General features: G+C 43.0%; 1 protein-coding gene across 2 annotated transcripts in view; it reads right to left on the bottom strand.

Moving 5' to 3' along the window:
• Positions 1-977: 977 nt before the first annotated feature.
• LCP2 (lymphocyte cytosolic protein 2) overlaps positions 978-18,366 on the bottom strand; it is a 45,264-nt gene continuing 27,875 nt past the window's right edge. For both annotated transcript variants that reach the window (XM_074350307.1, XM_074350308.1), the window contains exons 11-21: positions 15,572-15,597; positions 15,460-15,479; positions 15,256-15,366; positions 14,000-14,030; positions 11,857-11,869; positions 11,058-11,187; positions 9,070-9,119; positions 5,674-5,768; positions 4,969-5,046; positions 3,264-3,419; positions 978-1,696 (exon numbers count right to left, since the gene is read on the bottom strand). In XM_074350307.1, the coding sequence (XP_074206408.1) occupies positions 1,574-1,696; positions 3,264-3,419; positions 4,969-5,046; positions 5,674-5,768; positions 9,070-9,119; positions 11,058-11,187; positions 11,857-11,869; positions 14,000-14,030; positions 15,256-15,366; positions 15,460-15,479; positions 15,572-15,597 (833 nt within the window). In that variant the 3' untranslated portion in view covers positions 978-1,573. The remainder of the gene's footprint in view (positions 1,697-3,263; positions 3,420-4,968; positions 5,047-5,673; positions 5,769-9,069; positions 9,120-11,057; positions 11,188-11,856; positions 11,870-13,999; positions 14,031-15,255; positions 15,367-15,459; positions 15,480-15,571; positions 15,598-18,366) is intronic.

Raw genomic sequence — 18,366 nt, 5'->3', positions numbered from 1 at the left:
CATTTTAGATGTTTTTTAACAAAGTGTAGAATACCGTGAAGCAAGATACAAGGTCAGCTCACTCCACAGCAGAACCTGCAGCGTTTTCTGTCCTCGTTACCCAGCACCTAGCTCAGGGTTTCACACAGAACAGGCACTGAAATGCTTGTTGAATATCCTGTTGAATAAACATGTAAATGAGTGCAAGGTTTTCAGCTTCAGAATTCCTGATTCTAGACCCTAAATTGAGAACTTCTGATTTGTAAGGATGAAGTTTTGTGAAACATTTTTATCATTATTGGTTAAGTCTCCACATAGTTGTTACCTTAGCAAATCATTTGTTTTAATTAGATGACATCCAAGATCCCTTTCAGTGTTCTGTTAGCTCATGAAAATGAAAATGTGAGATATTCTTTGTGACTCAGAAAATTATTATCATAGGTTAAACAGAGAAGCCAGAAAGTTTTGTTGTTACTAAGAGTTGTGGAATAACAACCAGGGCCCCAAGAGGGAAAACTTAACTGAATGCAAGGTTTTTGTTTTGTGAAATGACTAGTACTTCTTGTTAAGTGAGTTACGTAAGTTGAAGGAAAGAAGTGAATTGCTTTGAAGGATTTATTGAGCCTTTTGAGGAAAGATGAAGAGAAGGGCTTCATGACAGCTGTCAGTGATGAGGGATAAATATAGAAGAAAAGTATTTAACTGGAAAGTCTGATCAAATTTTTCTGTGTATACATGCATTGATCTCTCATCTTCCCATGAAGACTTTAGTAAAATCTACATCATTTGATGATGCTTTTGGAGTTGGGTGGGGTGGAGGAGGTGAGATGTGGGTGTCGGATAGGATGAACTTAAACCCAGGTGTACTTGACGTCAAAGCGTCATCTCTAAATTTAAAACGTTTTCTTTTTGTATTCGTAGCTTATGTTTGCTTTAAAACAGAAACGTAATAGTATGAACTAAATAAAGTCAATAATACTGTTTTAGAAACCCAAAAGTAAAGCAAAAGGCAAATTCATTTTAATTCCAAGAAGTTATCCCAACATAACATTTTATCTTTTTCATAAAAAAATACATAAAAATCCCCCCAGCAAAAATACCAAATAGGAAAGGAAATACTTTTGAAACTCCTTAAACTGGGAAACTGAATTTTAGTAATTTTCAAATTATTCATATAAAACTGATGATTGCCTTTGACTGACATAAGATCATTTTTATGTGTTACCAAAAACTATCACCATATCAGTGTTTCTAAACTTGCCCCAAATTATTTCTGTTGCTGTGCAAACTAATGTACTTGGAAATGGGTATTCTAAAATACCCATCTTTTTAAAATGAATTATTACAGTGCATTACTAGACTTCAAGTGTGAACATTATTATTCATGCACTTTACAGACACTGAAGAAGAATAAATAAATTATGGGATACTTGACAGTCTTCATTTCAAACACCTTTTTAAGCGAAAGGAGAAAACCCTTGTGTTCGTGTTGAGGGGTCAATTCAGTCCTAAGTGTCTGACGGTTCACCAAGATTGACTGATCTTCCTATGCTGGCGACAGGCAGGAGGAAGGCTCGTTTGCTTGGCTGACTTGCTAGGGATAACCTGCAGAATAAGTCAGTGTGCACTGGTATCTGGAGCCTCGGTTTTTCCCATCAATGAGCAGAAGGGGCATTTTCCTGAAGTAGTCGATAATATCTGACACAGACAGAAAGTCCTGAAAAATTCAAAATAGGGAGATAAATCAGCATGGGAATGGGTAGCATGAATTTCACTCTCAGTTTTTTAAAATCTATGTAATATCCTACCTCTTGAAGTATGAAGATTATAAGGAAAAAACATGTAAAATTTGGCAAATATTTTAATGATTTCTGCTATAAAACTTTGAAAAAATAACTCCTCACCAACATTGAGCAAACCATGGATTAAAGACAAATATGTGTGTGTATATATATATATTTTTTAATTTCAGACGGGGGTTATATATATGTACTGCAATCTAATTATGATAGCTTTATCTTAGGATCGTTCTATTTGTGGTTTGGTTTTGGTTTTTGTATCCCCCTTCACTCTAAGCCACAAATAATAGGAAGTGTAAGGAATCAGGAGGTCAGACAGCATCCCTGGTGTCTAAGATGATACTGTAACATGGCATAATAGTTCCTTCATTATCTCTGCTGTGTCCCCACTGCCACCTCCACACTCACAAGAGCTCTGTAGCCAAGTCTCTGCATTCATTACCCAAATCACCCTATCCCTAATGGCCAGACTGGGCGCCCCCACCCATCCATCTAGACACGGGTCGGAAGTCACCTAGGTACCCCAGACAGAGCTATGCACTTCATGCATGACAGATCTGCTCGCTGCCTCCCTCCAGGGCAACAGCAGTGAGTGGTTTCTATTTGTGTTCCCACACGAGACCAAGAGAAATCCTGGACGACAGACAGGTCCGCTTCCGTAGGCCCTTATGCAGCTCTACCCACACTGCACCAGCGATTCAGCCATTCGGCCAAATCGTGTGTTTTCTTCTACTTGTTCACATTATCATAACTTGAAAATATTTGGAGTAAAGTCGAAGTTATGCCTGAGTTGTTTCTCATTCTAGAAATGTTTGAGTCAGCTGATCTTCCTCCTAGAACTTTAAACTTAAAGAACATGCTTGGGGCAGTAAATTAAGTTGTAGTTTCCTTTGGAAAAAGCAGCCCTGAAAAGTTTCCTTCACACCAGTGCTGATTACTACCTAGAAAGTGACTAGCATACACCTTGGCAAAAGAGAGGAAAATGTTTTCAACAATTTGGCCACCTTCATTGGCCAAACCTCCATTTTTAGTAAGAAATGAGCCCAAGTATCTAAATAATTACCACAAAAATTCTATTTTTCCCTTTTTTCCCCAGATGTCTGCTTAAGATACAGCTTTATAAACACACTGTAATCATACATGAAAATTATGTCACAGAGATGAATGATAGAAGGGACTTGCCTTTGACATCATCTAACTGGATTTTTAAAAATCTAAATGTGAACATATATTTTTTAAAGTTACAAAGTGATTTTAGACTATTTGGAATAAAATATATGAGGAAAAACTCTGTGGCAGAGGTAGATACTGTTAATATTTTACTTCCTTCCAGTAAATGAAGGGCTTCACTAATGTGACTTAACTCTAAAGTTGCCCTGCAGTATGGACCCCACAAAGAACGCTACAGCAAGCTTCCATGTAGGTAGGTATGCAGAGGGGCATAAATAGAGAATTAGGGGGAATTTTACAACTAGAAGTCCTTACCTCTTTCCCTCGGAGCCCAGTTCCCAGCAAGTAAACTTGGCTTTCCTCCTGATAACGGATCTGGATGTTGTAAACTTTATCTTTGTACAACACCATGAGGACGTATGGATTGGTTATTGTTTTTTTAGAGCTGTCTCTAACCAGAAAAGTGCCATCCTAGAAGGATAAATTCTTGTTATTATGGGAGCAGCGAAAGTCAATACTTCTGTTGCCTGTAAGAGCAGCAGACAAGCCTTCAGGGATCTGGAAACCTACCAGTTGACAATTCAGTGAGCATTTAGTTCCCCAACAACTTCAGTCCCATGTGTCATGGATTTCTTGGTTGTCAAGAAAGAGGCAGCAGAGATTATATCAGAGAAATTTCTAAATTTCAAAGAAACCTCTTTGCAGTCTCTTGATGAAAAAGGAATCTCTTTCTCAGTAATAAAACAAATAGGTGGTTGAGTGGATAAAGGGCGAACAAAATAAGGACTTTATTGATTAACTAAAGATACGTCTTCCCACTCCTGAGAGCGAACTCCCTAACCCTTTCTTTTGAGAGCCAAAGTTATAAAACAGCCAAATGCCTAAGAAATTTACCAGTTTTAAAACCTCACGGTGTCCAGATACTGTGTCTCATCATCCTACACCTGAACAAAACCCAGTGTGGACCATCTGTGTCCTTATCACCCTTTTTTCCTGAAATTTACCAAAATAATGTTGTGATTTGTCCTGTACTTTAAAATTTCATTCCATAAATTATTGCTACATAATAGTCATACAGTAAAGATCTAATATTAAAATAGAATGAATTAGGAAGGACCCATTTAAACTACTCTGTCCTCTGTGTATTGAATCAGGATGGTTTTAAAAAGCCAACAGTTGGCAAAAAATAAATGGCTTTCCTTTTTTCTTTTTATTTCAAGTTGGTTGAGTAAATTCTAGTCAGAATATCTCTGATGAACAAATACACCTGTGGACAAGTGATTCAGGGCCCTGGCTTCACTTTAGAATTTCAAGTTTTGAAGACTACCAGAGTCCACACAGCACCCCTGATTAATTAAATCAGAATCTCTCCAGGCGAGACCAGAATCCGAATTTTTTTAAGGCTCCCCAAGTGACTTAAATGTGGATCCAAGCTTGAAAACTACAACTGTAGCCTCGAGAAGTGTAAGATATGAAAGATGAAAGCTTTCTACTTTCCTACCTCTGATACATTGATTTAAGGCTAATGTTCAGTACCAGGAGACAGGAAGTCCCATTTAAGACCTTTATTATAAAAAGACAGCTAGAAATTTCTAGGGGAAAGGACAAAAAGTTGCTGTTGTCTCTCTCAATATGGGTCCTTTCACATCGATATGGATGGCGACTGTGTATTAAGAGGAAGATGGGCTGGTAAGATGTTGGAAATTTGGGGGAAAGAGAGTCTCCTTTTGAAGCTATTTGATTCCTGTGAAAAGATGGACTCTTTTTGTTGATAAAAAAATCTAAAATTCTGCCAGCCAAATGACTACCTTAATTTAGATTTTTTTCCCCAGAGTCATAGGAATCATTGCTATGGATGCTGGTCAGTGGGAAGCTGGCACTAATTGGTCCCCTTGGTATCCCAGCATGACCAGCACCTAACAGAATTTCTAACCCATAACTGGTGCTCAGTAGAAGTCAGTTCCCTTTTTTTCTTCCATTAATATTTATAAGTACTTAAAAATAAATTTTAGCACAGTACCTGGTTTATTCTTCTAAGAGCAGCTTCTGCCTCTGGTCGGGTAATATAAGAAACATACCACTCTTGACGTAATGAATTCTGAAAATGTAAATTTTTAAAAACAGAATAAATGCTGCGGTTACACATGTAAGTGAAAAGCAAAGCCTCCAAGTAATCATTCCCATTAATAACCGCCTCAATTCCATGAGGTTTGAAACATTTGTTTTCTTAAGCTGAATATAGAATCATTCAGGTGAGGCTAAATAGAAGATATTTTGTGTGAACTGCTTTTTATCATGAAGTTGGTTGCAAAGATAGCTATGAATAAGCATTCCACTTATAACGGAGCCTCTAATCAGGAAAGATAGAGATGTAATGATTTCTCCAGTTTAGTATAGTGATATATTTAATGAAAAAAGCTGGGTGAACAAGAAGTTAAGTGACTTATGCAATGTCATACGCTAAGAAACAGATGAAAAATAGGATTCTTTTTCTCATTGTTTAATGCAAAACACACATTTGCCATTGGAAGAGTCTGAAAAACACCAAGGAAAAAGAATGTATTATTTTTCATCTGAATCTTCTCCTTAATTTTTTTCACTAAAATTTTCCACTAAAAAAATTAAGGCTAAATAGAAGATAGAAGTACAAAAGAGTATTCAGTGGGAGTTTCTGAAGATTCATTTGCTGGGGAAAAAAATAAAATACAAACATATGCTTTATTACCTCTTCTTCCCCAGGGGATGATGGCCGAGGTTTGCTTGGAACTGGCAAGGAAAAGTTTCTGCCTTCAGCTCTGGGAGGTGGTCTGTTGCTAGAGCCTTCAAAAGTATAGCATTTTGAAAGTTAATTTACTTTAAGCAATTTTTCACTTCTGTCATAACACGTCTCCCCTCCCCCCAAATGCTTCTGCAATTGTTCCCAGCAATTAACATTTCAAGAAACCACAGCTTGAAAAATAATTTTTACTTGTTCAAAACCACAAGGGTTGCTCAGGCATTATTCTGTAGCCAGGCCAGTGAAATTCTGAGACACTACCACACATTTGAGGGATTGCTTACTTGTGCACGTGATGTATAAAGTGACTAGATCCACTGGTGAAAAGGTCACGCGGTTTTAATGTGATCATCAAAAGCAATGTTCAAGAGACAAATCTTTCACAGACTCCAGCACACCCAGAATGGATTCCTTACCGCTCATGTGGTAACAATATGGTAATAAAATAATTATGTTCTCATTGTTTTCACAAAAAGAAGTGTATGTTACCCAAGACAAGGTGAAATTACCTTGAGAATATCGTTAGCTTTTAGAAACAGTTTGCTACCTGCTCTTCTTAACCAAATTTTCTAACGGAGGTAAAGCAGTTCAACTCCCATAAAGTTTCCACCGTCTGATCAATCAGGAAGTCTGTGTCGGGTCCTGTAAATTACCCAGCACTGGAGTGCCTCACCTTCTGTAAGCTTTTTTTTCTTGTTGACAGTTCCCTGAAACATGTTTCCTAATTTCAGGAAAGGTTTGATTGTGTTGATGTGTAATTGTCAAGGCTGTCTTCTGTGTGCCAGAACAGCTGCCAAAGCCTGGGAAGTCCTGTGTGTTGAGTGTTCTCTTAATAATTCATCCACCATTCATTTGTTCATTCAGCAAATACTTATTCTGCACTACCCTGTCAGGCCCTGAGTAGCACCTGCGAATGCTACCTTTCGTCCTCACAGCAACCCCACAGAGTGAGATTATCTTCTTTTTGAATATGAGGAAACAAAGACTCAGAGTCTATTAAATAAATCATATGCTCTTAGTGGCAGGGCCAGGACTTGAACCTGTGGTTCCCAAACATTACTGTACACAAACGAGAATCTCAGGGGGACCCCGGATCACCCAGGCTCAGGAATCTGCATTTAACAAGCACCCCAGGTGGTTCTTCACCTGGGCTGTTACTCCATCTGTAATACACTGAAGTGGTAAACTGTCTGCCCCCGTGCCACTAGGGGAGGAGAGTTACTTGGGAAGGGCCAGAGTCTTCCCAGCCATGTCACCAGGATTATCTGAGATGGGATTTCCTGTCTCTAAATAAGCAGATCAAGCTGGCCTGAGCTGCTGATCTTTCTTCTGAAGGCTCCCAGCGCCTTAACAGCCCTTCCCCATGCCTACCTTTGCAGTCCAGCACAGCAGGCAGTTTTATAATGTTTGTGGAATGACTCTAACCATATGGGAAAGTCATGTAACCAATGCCTATGTTATATGACTGTTTTAGAGCTGAGGAATTTTCTTTCTGCTTCTGCATCTGCAGGCCAGCACTGTAAAGTCACTTCTCATGACAGACAATAATTTTCATGGAAGTCATCCACCACCCTTAATATCTAGATCCTCAAGAGATGTGAGACAGATGTTTTGGACAATACAAAGCACGTCCTTTATATTCCTGACCATCAAGCAGCCAGTGGGCTAGACTGAGGGCCAGGACCAGGTGTCCTAGCACTCTTAGGAGAAAAGTGATCAGTTTTGATTAAGGTAGCACAGTATGCCCGCTGTATTCCAGGTCTGCATCTTCGGATTCAACCAACCTCAGACTGAATCTGTGAATGCAGACCCTGTGTATGTGGAGGGCGTACTGCACTACACCACTTCATATAAAGGGCTTGAGCATCCTCAGATTTTGGCATTTGCGAGGATTGTGCAACCAATCCCCCCATATGGAAGGATGACTATATTCCAAAAAAGAATTAACTAACTATTTATATTAATAACCCCCATCACCAGCCCATAAAAGCAGGGGTCTGTGGCATTTACCTTGGGAGGTATTGCTATAAGTGAAGTGTCTGAGGCTCAGATGCCTGCAGGGTCCATGCAAGGAACACAAGGTGGGTGCACAGAACACAGTAAACTTTGAAAAATTGAGGTGTGTGGGGAGAACTGTGGAAGCCACATAGTGAATATGGACACTATATTCTCACATGCTTAGGAAACATTGAAAGCTTAGTGGATTTCATTGGGGTTAGTGGTAGGATCTCACACATATATGGGCTGATGTATCCAACTGAATAGAATGGATGTGTTCCTGAAAAAAAGATCTACTTTTGAGTTATAATTTAAACTTATACCAAAGTATTTTTCTGTTTATAACACACACTGGTGTTCTTCCATGTGTACCATGACTGCAAAAAAAAAAAAGTTTTTTTTCTCACAAGATTTTTAGAACATTTTAAGTCAACCTTTAAAAATCAGGTAATTCCACATTAAAAGCCATATTTCTAGTCTTTCTTGGGAAAGAAATCAGATGATCTGATAACACTAGGTAAGTTTCCTGGCATTAAAAAAAAAATCTATTTACTACAGTTGGGTGATTTTCCACAGTCATTTGAAACTCAGTCATTCATCAAAACTTTTTAAAGTGCCTACCTTGTGCCAGTCACTTGCAAGCCTTTAATGACAAAAAATAAACACAGTCTAGTCCTACCTTGCAGGCTTTTGCTTCCACTCAGAGTGGGCCGTGAACCCGCAAGAATCACACAAGAACTTGCTAGAAATGCAGAATCGCAGGTCCCACCCAAGACCCACTGCATTAGAAGCTGCACTTTAACACGTTCCCAGGTGACTTCTATGCATATTAAAGTTGAGAACACTCCCAGCAAACACTTAACGTGGACACCCAGAGGAGGTATGATTGAAAACTCAGGTCCTCAGCCAGCCTTAAGGGTATCAGAATCTCGAGGGTTGAGGTCTCTTAACCTATATTTTAAGCGCGCTCCCCAACTAATAACTCAAGGTCAGATTCATTATTCAAACCGAAACTACAGAGAAGCACCATCCTTAGCGCCATATAAAAACAGCAAGGAGGAAAGGCTCTATATGGGAAGGTAAAAGCCAAGCCCACCTTCCTAAGGAAGTGGGGTGTGTGTGTGTGTGTGTGTGTGTGTGTGTCTGTCTGTGTGTGTGTTTCTACGTGGAATCCTGTCACTCCAACAGCCCTTGCCACACCGCAGAAACTGAGTTAAGTGCTGAACGAGGAAGTCAAATGCTTTCAGCAAACAACAAGACCTTTGCCAAGAGGCTTTGGGACAGGTTGGCAGTGCAGTCATGAAGGCGCGTTGGCTGGAACAGGTCACGAGGGCCCAGGGTACAAACCTTGAGAAAAGTATGGCGGCAGGGAGGCGCTGTGCTGAAAACTGCTGTTACTGTGGAGAGAGGAAAAGAATGAACTTTAAGTTGGGTTGGATGTAGGTGTGGTGGGCGGTGGGGGAGAGCTGGGCCTGGGTCAATGCTGCTTCCTTTGTTATTGCTCCCCACCCCTCCCTGAAACCACGGGCCCAGGGCAAAGAACTTGCTGGACATATTTCACTACTGTCCCAAGATGGACCATCCCGACGGTTAACAAGCTTCACAAGCCACAAAACAAAAGAAACCAAACAATTATGTAAAGGACTCTAAAAGTTACTTTTAAAAGTCGGCTGCAGTTTGAGGACCTTGAGTTTGGAGTGTCGACTAAATAAATGCACAACCTAAATGTTGAGTTATGGTTTTTTCGGTGGACAATTCTGAGGACTCAGCCTCTCAGATGGCTCTGAGGGACTGCTCTGAAGAGGTGGGGGAGGAGCTAGGAGATATAGGAGCTTTACAACAGAGACCAGGTAGTTGGAACATCAAAAGATCATTTGTTAACTAAAGAAAACCAGGCATCTCAAGTTAAACAATTTAGCACTTTTCTATGTATGGGAGGAAGGAAACATCTGGGCTCATTGAATTCATTCTTTTGACAAGCACTTAGCTATCTAGGGCCAGTCTCCTGTCCTTTCTTATTCTGAGTCCCCTCAGGGTGCGCCATTGTGAGTGACTGCAGAGGCCGGGCTGCAGGCTTATCTTCACTGGGGGGTGGCGGCAGCCGCTGATGACTTGATGGCTTCAGCACTCTTTGTTTACTGGTATGGCTTGCAGTATTTTTCATTCACAGGAGCATGACAGAAGTCCCCTGGGGAGAGGACTTCTCTTTGGTTAGGAAAATATATTAAATGGGCATGTTGGTTGGGAATGGTGAATCCCCATGGCCTAACAGTCTACAAGGAGAGGGTGGGGTGGGTGAGAAACAAAGAGAGGGCTTGGAGCGCTGCCCAGATGAGACTGGAGTGGTGGACAGAGAGCCTGCAGGGAAGGGGGGGGGCCTGAGATGAGGTCTGTTCCACGCGGAGCAGCAGTCTCCCCACTCTTAGCCTGAACACCTTCTATAGAAGTCTGCTCTGCTCAGCAATCTTGGATGAGCGGTATTTGGGGGCCCAGGGTGGGATGAAGAGAAAATGGCATGCATTAGAAAATGGCAGACATGGCAGAAAAAGAAAGATAGCTGGAAGAATGGAGAATGAGAAGAAACAGCAGAAAGTCAGAGCACGAGGCACCCAGGGAAAGTGAAAAAACAATTGAGACTCCTTCCAGATCTCTGGCAGGGGTGCAAGAATCTTGCTGAGGGTGTTTCCTTCCATATTTAAGGTGGGGACTGGGCACCTCTGGGTAGTAAAGGAGTTGAATCCAAAGGGCTGGAGGCCTCGGGGACACCAGGAGGCAGCCTGTGGGCTTCTTTAGGAGAAATGACCCGAGTCATCTGCTTCTGGACAGCCTGCCTCATCGTGGGCCCCAAGAAACACTGTTGCCACCGAGCAAATGGACTTGCTGGGAACAGAGGCTGTGCAGTGAATTCTCCACATCTGCTAAGGGCAAGGTACGTTTCCTCAGTCCTCCCATCCAAGAGGCAGGGAGAACTCCAAATAATTAAATTAATTCAGTTTTCTGAGTGTTTATTTCTTTGTTTTAACCGCAATGTGAAAACACTCCCCATTTCCTGCCAAAGAGTCCATTCCGTCTGGGGCCGCAACAGGCTGTCGGTTCTGTACCCCTCTGACCCCGAGCACGGAGGTTCAGAGGACAGCAGGGAGTTAACACATGTGGTTCTTTATGCTCAGCTTGGTTTTGTTTCTTAAGACCCCAAATATTCTGACCCTCCGACCACTGGCTCATTTCTTTCTTCGTCAACCCACCTGACATTATTAAGCTCAGTATCAGTGGCCCCAGACATCAAGCTAAGTTAGAACTCACGTTAGAACATAGACTATGGCGTCAGCACAAACCTTTCTGAGAAGGCTCCGGGCAGGTGGGGTGATGGGAGGGAGTGCTTGGGCGACGGCTTGGTAGATCTTGCAGGGAAGGTGTTGGAGTTCATGGCATGTGGTGCTGGTGGGGGCAGAGGTCTCTGATGCACTGCAGGGGAAAAAAGAAAAGAAAGCAGATAGTCAGAATCCAAGTGTCACAGGAACATCCCAGAACTGCTCCCCAGTTAGAAACAGCTGGTCTAAAGGGAGATAGAAAAATGCAAAAGGTCAAATGTCATTAGGAAGTGGTAGGATGGAAGCCCCTCTCTCCAAGGTTTTTCTAGAGGGTTACCACCTTAGAGTGCATTTTAAAATGCTGCCATGGTACATCGTTCTCCATAATACACATTTTTTCATTTTTGAAATGTTAACTTGGCAGAAAATTGTCAAATGGAAACCATATAAATTTCAGAAATGATTCACAAGTTTTGTTTTACAAAAGCCGAATTTTTTAATGCTATGTCATTTGTCTGCAGGGGTCCTTTATCCATGTGTTATACAGCGTAAATACTAGAATGTTTTCTATCAAACTGTACATGCAGTTTTTAATGTTGCTGTACTAGTAAGTAATTTACACTGCTAGGCATGAACTTAACAGTTCTCCTTGGTAATTCAGCCAAATAATTCCATTTTATTATAGTTAGGCAGTATACCAACTGACATATGTCTACTTAATACTAATTTAACAATCATAATGGATTCAATGGGGTTTCTGAATGCCTGAGCATAAAAATGAAGGGATGGGTTATAAGTTGTAAGAAAACTTTTCTGAACATACCATCATCTTCATCCTGGTAAGGAGAAAGAAAGAAAAAAAAAGATATTAACCTATCATCAAAGCAAAGGTCCTATAAGAACTGTATTTTTCAATCATAGAAATGTCTTCTTTCTTTAGCAGTTTTGTGCCTCCATAATAAAGATACAATGGAGACAGCAGAACCTGCCAAGTAATTTATGATTTCTTAATACAAACGATCATATAAGGACACTCCAACCCGAGACACTCTTTATGCATACACATAAAATAGGTTCTGAAGTGTCTCAAAGGGCCTGAAGATACACAAACATCTACGGTGTGCCCCAAAGACTCACACGTGATATTCCATCCAATTCTAACAACCCTTCAAGAATTTAACATCCTCATTTTACAGATGGAAACATGATGCTCAGGAGGGATCCCTAACTTGCCAAGGTTTACGAAATGGATCCAGCCCCTAATTGGGTCTGTCTGACCCAAAGCTCCACCTTGTTTGGGGCTCTGCTCTGTAACGGCCACTCTTAAAAGCAACGCAACCTTACTGATCTATAACATAGCTTCTGAGGTGTGTCCGCACGGTTCGGCACGTTTATCTTTAGGACAACCTTGTGAAATAGATAAGGGAGGGGCTATTTGCCCTCCTCTTCAGATAATAAATGATGTTCCGAGGACCAAAAATGATTTTGCCATTGACTAGTAAACCAAAATTGCCAACTTGGACTTGTTTTTGTTAGGCCAGCACGGTGGTGATGAAAGAGTGCCTTCCTCAGGCGTTGCTGGGAGCATTAAATTAGTCACTGCTTGCGCCCGATGTGTTGAGTGCTCAATAAAAGTTTGCTGTCCTTAGTCCTTCCGTTGAGACAAGGCAGAACCGCTCATTCCAACTGGCCAGCTGGGAGGGAGTCCTAGCGAAGGGTTGCTAGATGAATACGCATGGACTCAGGGAATCCCCAAAATGAAGTCGATCTTGGACACTGCTGCCACCAGGTCTCCTCTGGTCCAAGAATATACGACTTCTGGATCTTCATGACAACAAGTGTCAGTCCTTCCAGAGATGGGGAGCCTCAGGAATGTGACGTTGCCCTCATTTTCAACCTCATCTCCTCTATGTCCCTATGGCTCTGAACCCACCTGCCTTTGCTCAGGACATTCCTGAAGCCGGAATGCACTGGGCTTTCTCATGAGGTGACTGTCCTGTGTCTTCCCCATCATGCAGTGACCACATCTCTAAGAAGTCACCCTTCTCCTTGACCCCCACAGACCACTTTCTTCCCTTCACCTCCATAGCTCGTTCTGTGATCGTATGCTGTTTAGCACATTGGACGGGGGTTTGCCTGTCTCCATCGTATCTCAGCACTTCATCTGAACAAGCACAGGATCTAGCACTGAGCTGTGAAACCCCAGGCACCCGTGGCCCGAGCCCTTGAACATGGCAGGGATGTGATGGCTTCAGAGGCCTTACAGGGTAGGGGAAATCAGAGAGGCCTGGATTTCCATCCAGGCTGTCTGCTGCCCATGCAACCTGCCATGAGTATCTTACTCCTTGGAGCTTTGATTTCCTCTTAGTTAAAGAGAAACAATGATTCCTCAGGGGAGCATTAAAAGGCGAAGTATTTGTAAAGCTGGGGTGACCAAATTTCTTGGGTCCTGGGTGGCCTGAAAGTGACGGGGTTCCTAGATGTGAGACATGGGCGTGTCCCAGGCAAACAGCTGGTTACCCGAAAGTAGCTAGCTTGACAACATGCACATAGCAGGCATTCAATAAATGCTAGTTCCCCTCTTTCTCAGGCTGTCAAGGTATTAAAGGAGAAAACAGAAGCCTTGGAAACTTTGCTGTGAGACCCAGACTCTCGGGCATCCCTTACTTTATTCTCTCCACCCAGTGCCCCTTCACCTTGCTAATGACCACCTGGTAGCGGGGCTGCAATGAACGCAGCCTCCCTAGGAGCCCTCAGAGGGACAGGCTAAGCAATGCAGCAGGGAGGGGGGCAGGGGGGAAAATTGGAAGCCCCACCAGGCACTAGTATTCCTGTGCCCACTGTGTGCAGGCCTGGCTCCCAGCACCGGACTTCGGTGAAGGCGGAGACAGAGGCAGCCTGACCTCCACGGGGCCTGCGCCGATTTCCCTGTGCCAAGCATGCACCAAATAATCGCTTGTACTTACATTTTCTCTTCTGTCTGGTCCCCATCCGTGCCTGAAATGAATCAGGGCAAAGAAAAAGAACTGAGCATAAAGCGTTTCAAAGAATATAGACAGCTTCACTTAATCTAATAACGAGAAATCAAACCCACTGAGCTGTGATAAAATGGGAGGAAAAAAAAAAAAACCAAGCAGGAGAGCAGAGGAGAGGGAGGTGTGGTGACTCAGTGATCTGTCGTTGTGAGCTGAGCTAGGCAAACCTTTACTCTATTTAGCTACTGCAGCAAATAATTACATTAAAGATAAAAAAAACATTTAGTTAGCAAACTCTTTAGTAGCTATTAAATTTCACTGAGTAGCTGTTTCTCCAAGCAAACAAAAACATTTTAGGCAACATTCTCCTTCGCTGAGGCTTTAAAACAGCCATCTCGGGGCTCAACCTCTGTGTGAAAGGAAGACAGCTGGGAAATGCTGCTGCTTTGGGACATTCCCCAGATGCACGAGCCGGTCAGACAGACTTGGTGACAGCAGCCTTGGAGCTGCAGCGGGCAGCTGTCCGCCTGGGCCCGCACCGTGTTCTCCTTACATCTGTCAGATGCTTCTCATGCCCTCATCCTGCGTTTAGTTAAAATTGGATGTTTTGTTCATTATGATACTTTTTGCATTCTTTTTTTTTTGAATATTCCATTAAAATATTAACTCTATTACTGAGGTTTTACTGGTACACCCTCGCCCTGGCCCTGATTGAGTCCTCACACTAGCCAAGCAAGGACTGTAGCTATGAATCCTGATTGTACCGATGAGATCAATGGAAGCCTTGGTTTTGTCCTTCATAAGAAGCTGGGTTGGGCCTGACCCCAGGTACATTTGTGCCATTTGGCGAATAGGCCCCAAAAGACTGTAAAGTTAAAAATAGACACTTGGAGTAACCAGTGGTACCCCCTCCGCTGCCTGGATGGAAATATAAAATGGTAGGTACAGTTCCTATGCCTCATGATGGAAGGAAAATGCATCCAAAAATCTGACTGGTTGAGAAGAAGGTCTCTTCCCCGGGGAAGCATCTCTCTGCGCCTCTCTGTGCTGGACCACCACGTCCTTCAAAGGGACCCAGGCACTTTATGTCCAGGCTGAGAACCTGGACGCAAACCCCAGCAGCAAACAGGCCCACCCCCACCCGGGAGTGTCCTGGTCTTCAGTCCCTGCGCGGAACCAACTACTCCCAGGCGGGAGTTCACGTCACCCCCTCTGCACGACCCGCGCGGGCGACAGAAGGCAGTTACTTTGGCACAGGTGGCTTCTTCCCCGGCAGGGGGCTGCTGCCTCTGTCGAGCCTTTCCAAGGCTGGTGGTAACGGGGGCTTCTGTATCTTGGGTAAATTCTCCCCGAGAGGCCTGCAGAGTTGAGAGAAAGGGTGTGTGAGAAACAAACCGGAGCTTTACAGCATGTGCCACGTCCCCTCCCGCAGACGCACCAGAGCCGCTCACCTTCCCGCTGGGGTCGAGGGCTGCAAAGACAGGAGGGAAGATGGGTGAGTGAGATGAGACAAAATGGAGCAAAAACCAAAACAAAACAAAGCAAAACAAGGCGAAAGCTTACCTTTTCAGGAATCACTGGTTTCTTTCCTGTAAACGACAGAACAGCAGACAGGCCTTGAGTTTAACAGCCAAGCGCGAGGCGTTAAAACACTGTTTGATGAAACTGAATCTGAGCCCTTGGACGGCTGACTTGGTTTAAGCACTGAGGAGTCAGACTTTAGACACACAAGGGTCCCTCACACAGCACCTAATTTCATAGACTCAAACAAATTAAGTGACTTTGCCCAAGGATCGCACGTGTTGTGTGCATACGAACAGCGTTGTGGGTTCTGTGCTTCTCTGCAACATTTTATTGCATGTAATTGATGATAAAAAGGATTAATGCCTTCTTGGGAGTTGATGCTTTCATTGGTCAAGAGTTTCTCTGTTCATCCTTATTTTCATGTCTGAAACAAATCCATTTGCCATGGAGGGGTCAGCTGTCCTTTAATCCTGGGGTACACTTGATGCTGTGTCAGGCATTACACTTAGTTTCTGGAAAATTTCCTAACTTGGAGGAGAGAGTTTCAGAAGATTCTTCTGGCAGGTTGCAAATCATGTTTTGGGTTTGTTAGTCTTTCCCTTTTTTTTTCCCCTTTCTTTCCTTCTCTCTTTCTCTCTCTTTCTTTTACTTTCCTCTCAGAACAGATGACATGCAGGCCCCCTGAAGAAATCCTTGGTGTACCTGAGAACTCTGCATTGCAAAGTTATTCAGAGCAATGTATTTTTTATTCTGTCGGAGGTCCCATAAAGTAGATATGTCCTATGTCTTCAATGTAATAAAGGTATTAGTTAACTGGATTCAACCAGGTCTAGAAGCAAGTCCTGTACGACTTTGAGCAAGTTACTTAAAGTCTTTGAGTCTCAGTTTCCCCACCTGTAAAATGGGGGTTATAGGTTAAAACCACATAGGTTTGCTGTAAGGACCAGGTGACAGTTTACACGCAGGGTCAGGCACATGACCCAGGGGTGCTGACAGTCATTAGATAGCACCTCTTTCTTCCCCTCTCCTGACCTGCCGGCACAGTTAACACCCTAAGGTGAGGGGCGATACACCTGCCTGGGGTTGCACTTTCACAACATGATTCATTCTTTAAAGACTGAGCACATGCCAGGCCCATGATAAGTCAGTCCTAAGAATCGTGTCCCACTGGGAAGAGCTCACTGCTTAGCGGGAGAGGGTTTGAGTGGCATAGAAAAATGTTCGTTTATAAAACTTTGGTTTTGGGTGGAAACCCTACTTTAGAGGGCTGGCCAGAAAATATAGATTTATATCATTAGGCCTGAATAGAGTTTCTTTTAAAGACATCTGCTGGTTTATGCATATTCTCTGGGCATGTTAGGAGTCTCCTGATAAGAGTCTGAGTATTGTAAGAGGTTAGTTCTCCCATAGCATCATGGGTAAGGGAGTAATTCAAGGGTGGAGCTGGTATTGTCAAGAAAAGGTGTCTTGAAAAAGAAAAAAAGTCTTTAGAAAGGATAACTTTTGTTCAGGAAGTGACCCTGAAGGGTTTGACGTCAAGATTCCACTTTTCTGATGCTTCGACTCATGTGAGTTAGCAGGGCTGGAATTTGAAGTCGAATCTCTCTGTCTTCACTTTGATTTGACGTGATTTGTCCAGCCCTCCACAGCAGGCCGTTTTAAACGTACATAGCCGACATAACTTTGCGTGAGTCAGCAGAGCTGTGATGCAGTTCAAGGAAACAGCAGCAAGCACGTAGCCTCAGATCCAAGAACTGAAAGTCATTTTGCCAACAGAAGTGGAGACCGAGGCCGCACAGGCTGAATGTCCTGCTCACCACGTAGCTAAGGAAGGGCAGGGGTGGAGCTGGGGCTCCAGGCTCCTTGTCCTTCAAAGCTCAGGGCTCCTTCCCCAGAACCCCCTAGTGCACAGCAAGGAAAATCCAGGGTCTCCTACTGCCGCGTGATGTGGTAGAAAACGGCACCCACTCTGAAGTCGGAAAGACATGGGTTCAAATCCTGCACCTAGTTACGCACATTTGGGGAAATTATTTAAGCTCTCTGAGCCTCAGTTTTATCATATGCAAAGTGGGGATAATAGTGTGCCTCCTTTGCTGGGTTGGTGTGAGCGTTGGAGATAATGTAGAGATGAAGATAACTCTTGTCCTGAGGTTCCACACCCACAAATCCAATCAACCTCAACTGAAAATATTTAGAAAAAATTCCAGGAAGTTCCAAAAAGCAAAACTTGAATTTGCCATGCCCTGATAACTGTGTACGTGTATTTACACTGTATTTATGACTATTTGCATAGCATTTATATTGTATCGGGTATTACAAGTAATCTAGAGATGATTTAAAGCACACAGGAGGATGTTCGCAGGTTGTATGCAAATCCTAGACCATTTTTATATAAGGGACTTGAGCATCCCCAGATTTTGATATCCACTGGGGTCCTGGCACTGATCCCCCTCACAGATAATGAAGCATGACTATAACTTATCTGTGGTGTATAAAGCATTTGCCCCATAGTAGGTGCTCAATAAATCGTAGGTAAGTTTCAGAATTGAGTTGAAAATAGCTTTATGCAGTGGTTAACTGCAATCTAAGAATACTCTGGGCCAATTCGGGAGGAAAAGGACTGTGATATACCCACAGTTTGGTCAACCGCGCACACACACAACAAAAGACAACTCTGACATCTGAACAGCGCCTTAAAGTTTTATAAGGCATTTTCTCATTACAGAGCACCCACCTTACAAATGAGGAGTCTGAAAAAGCAACATCCCTCACTGGTCAGTGAGCTGCTGAGCAGCAGCCAAGGCAGCAGACAGCAGCTCTCCCAGGCCTCTTGC

The sequence above is a fragment of the Camelus bactrianus genome, chromosome 22 (genome assembly GCF_048773025.1).
Source record: "Camelus bactrianus isolate YW-2024 breed Bactrian camel chromosome 22, ASM4877302v1, whole genome shotgun sequence".
In the NCBI taxonomy this organism is placed as follows: Eukaryota; Metazoa; Chordata; class Mammalia; order Artiodactyla; family Camelidae; genus Camelus; species Camelus bactrianus.
The sequence above is the reverse complement of the archived record's forward strand: the minus strand, read 5'-3'. Positions and strand labels throughout refer to the sequence as shown.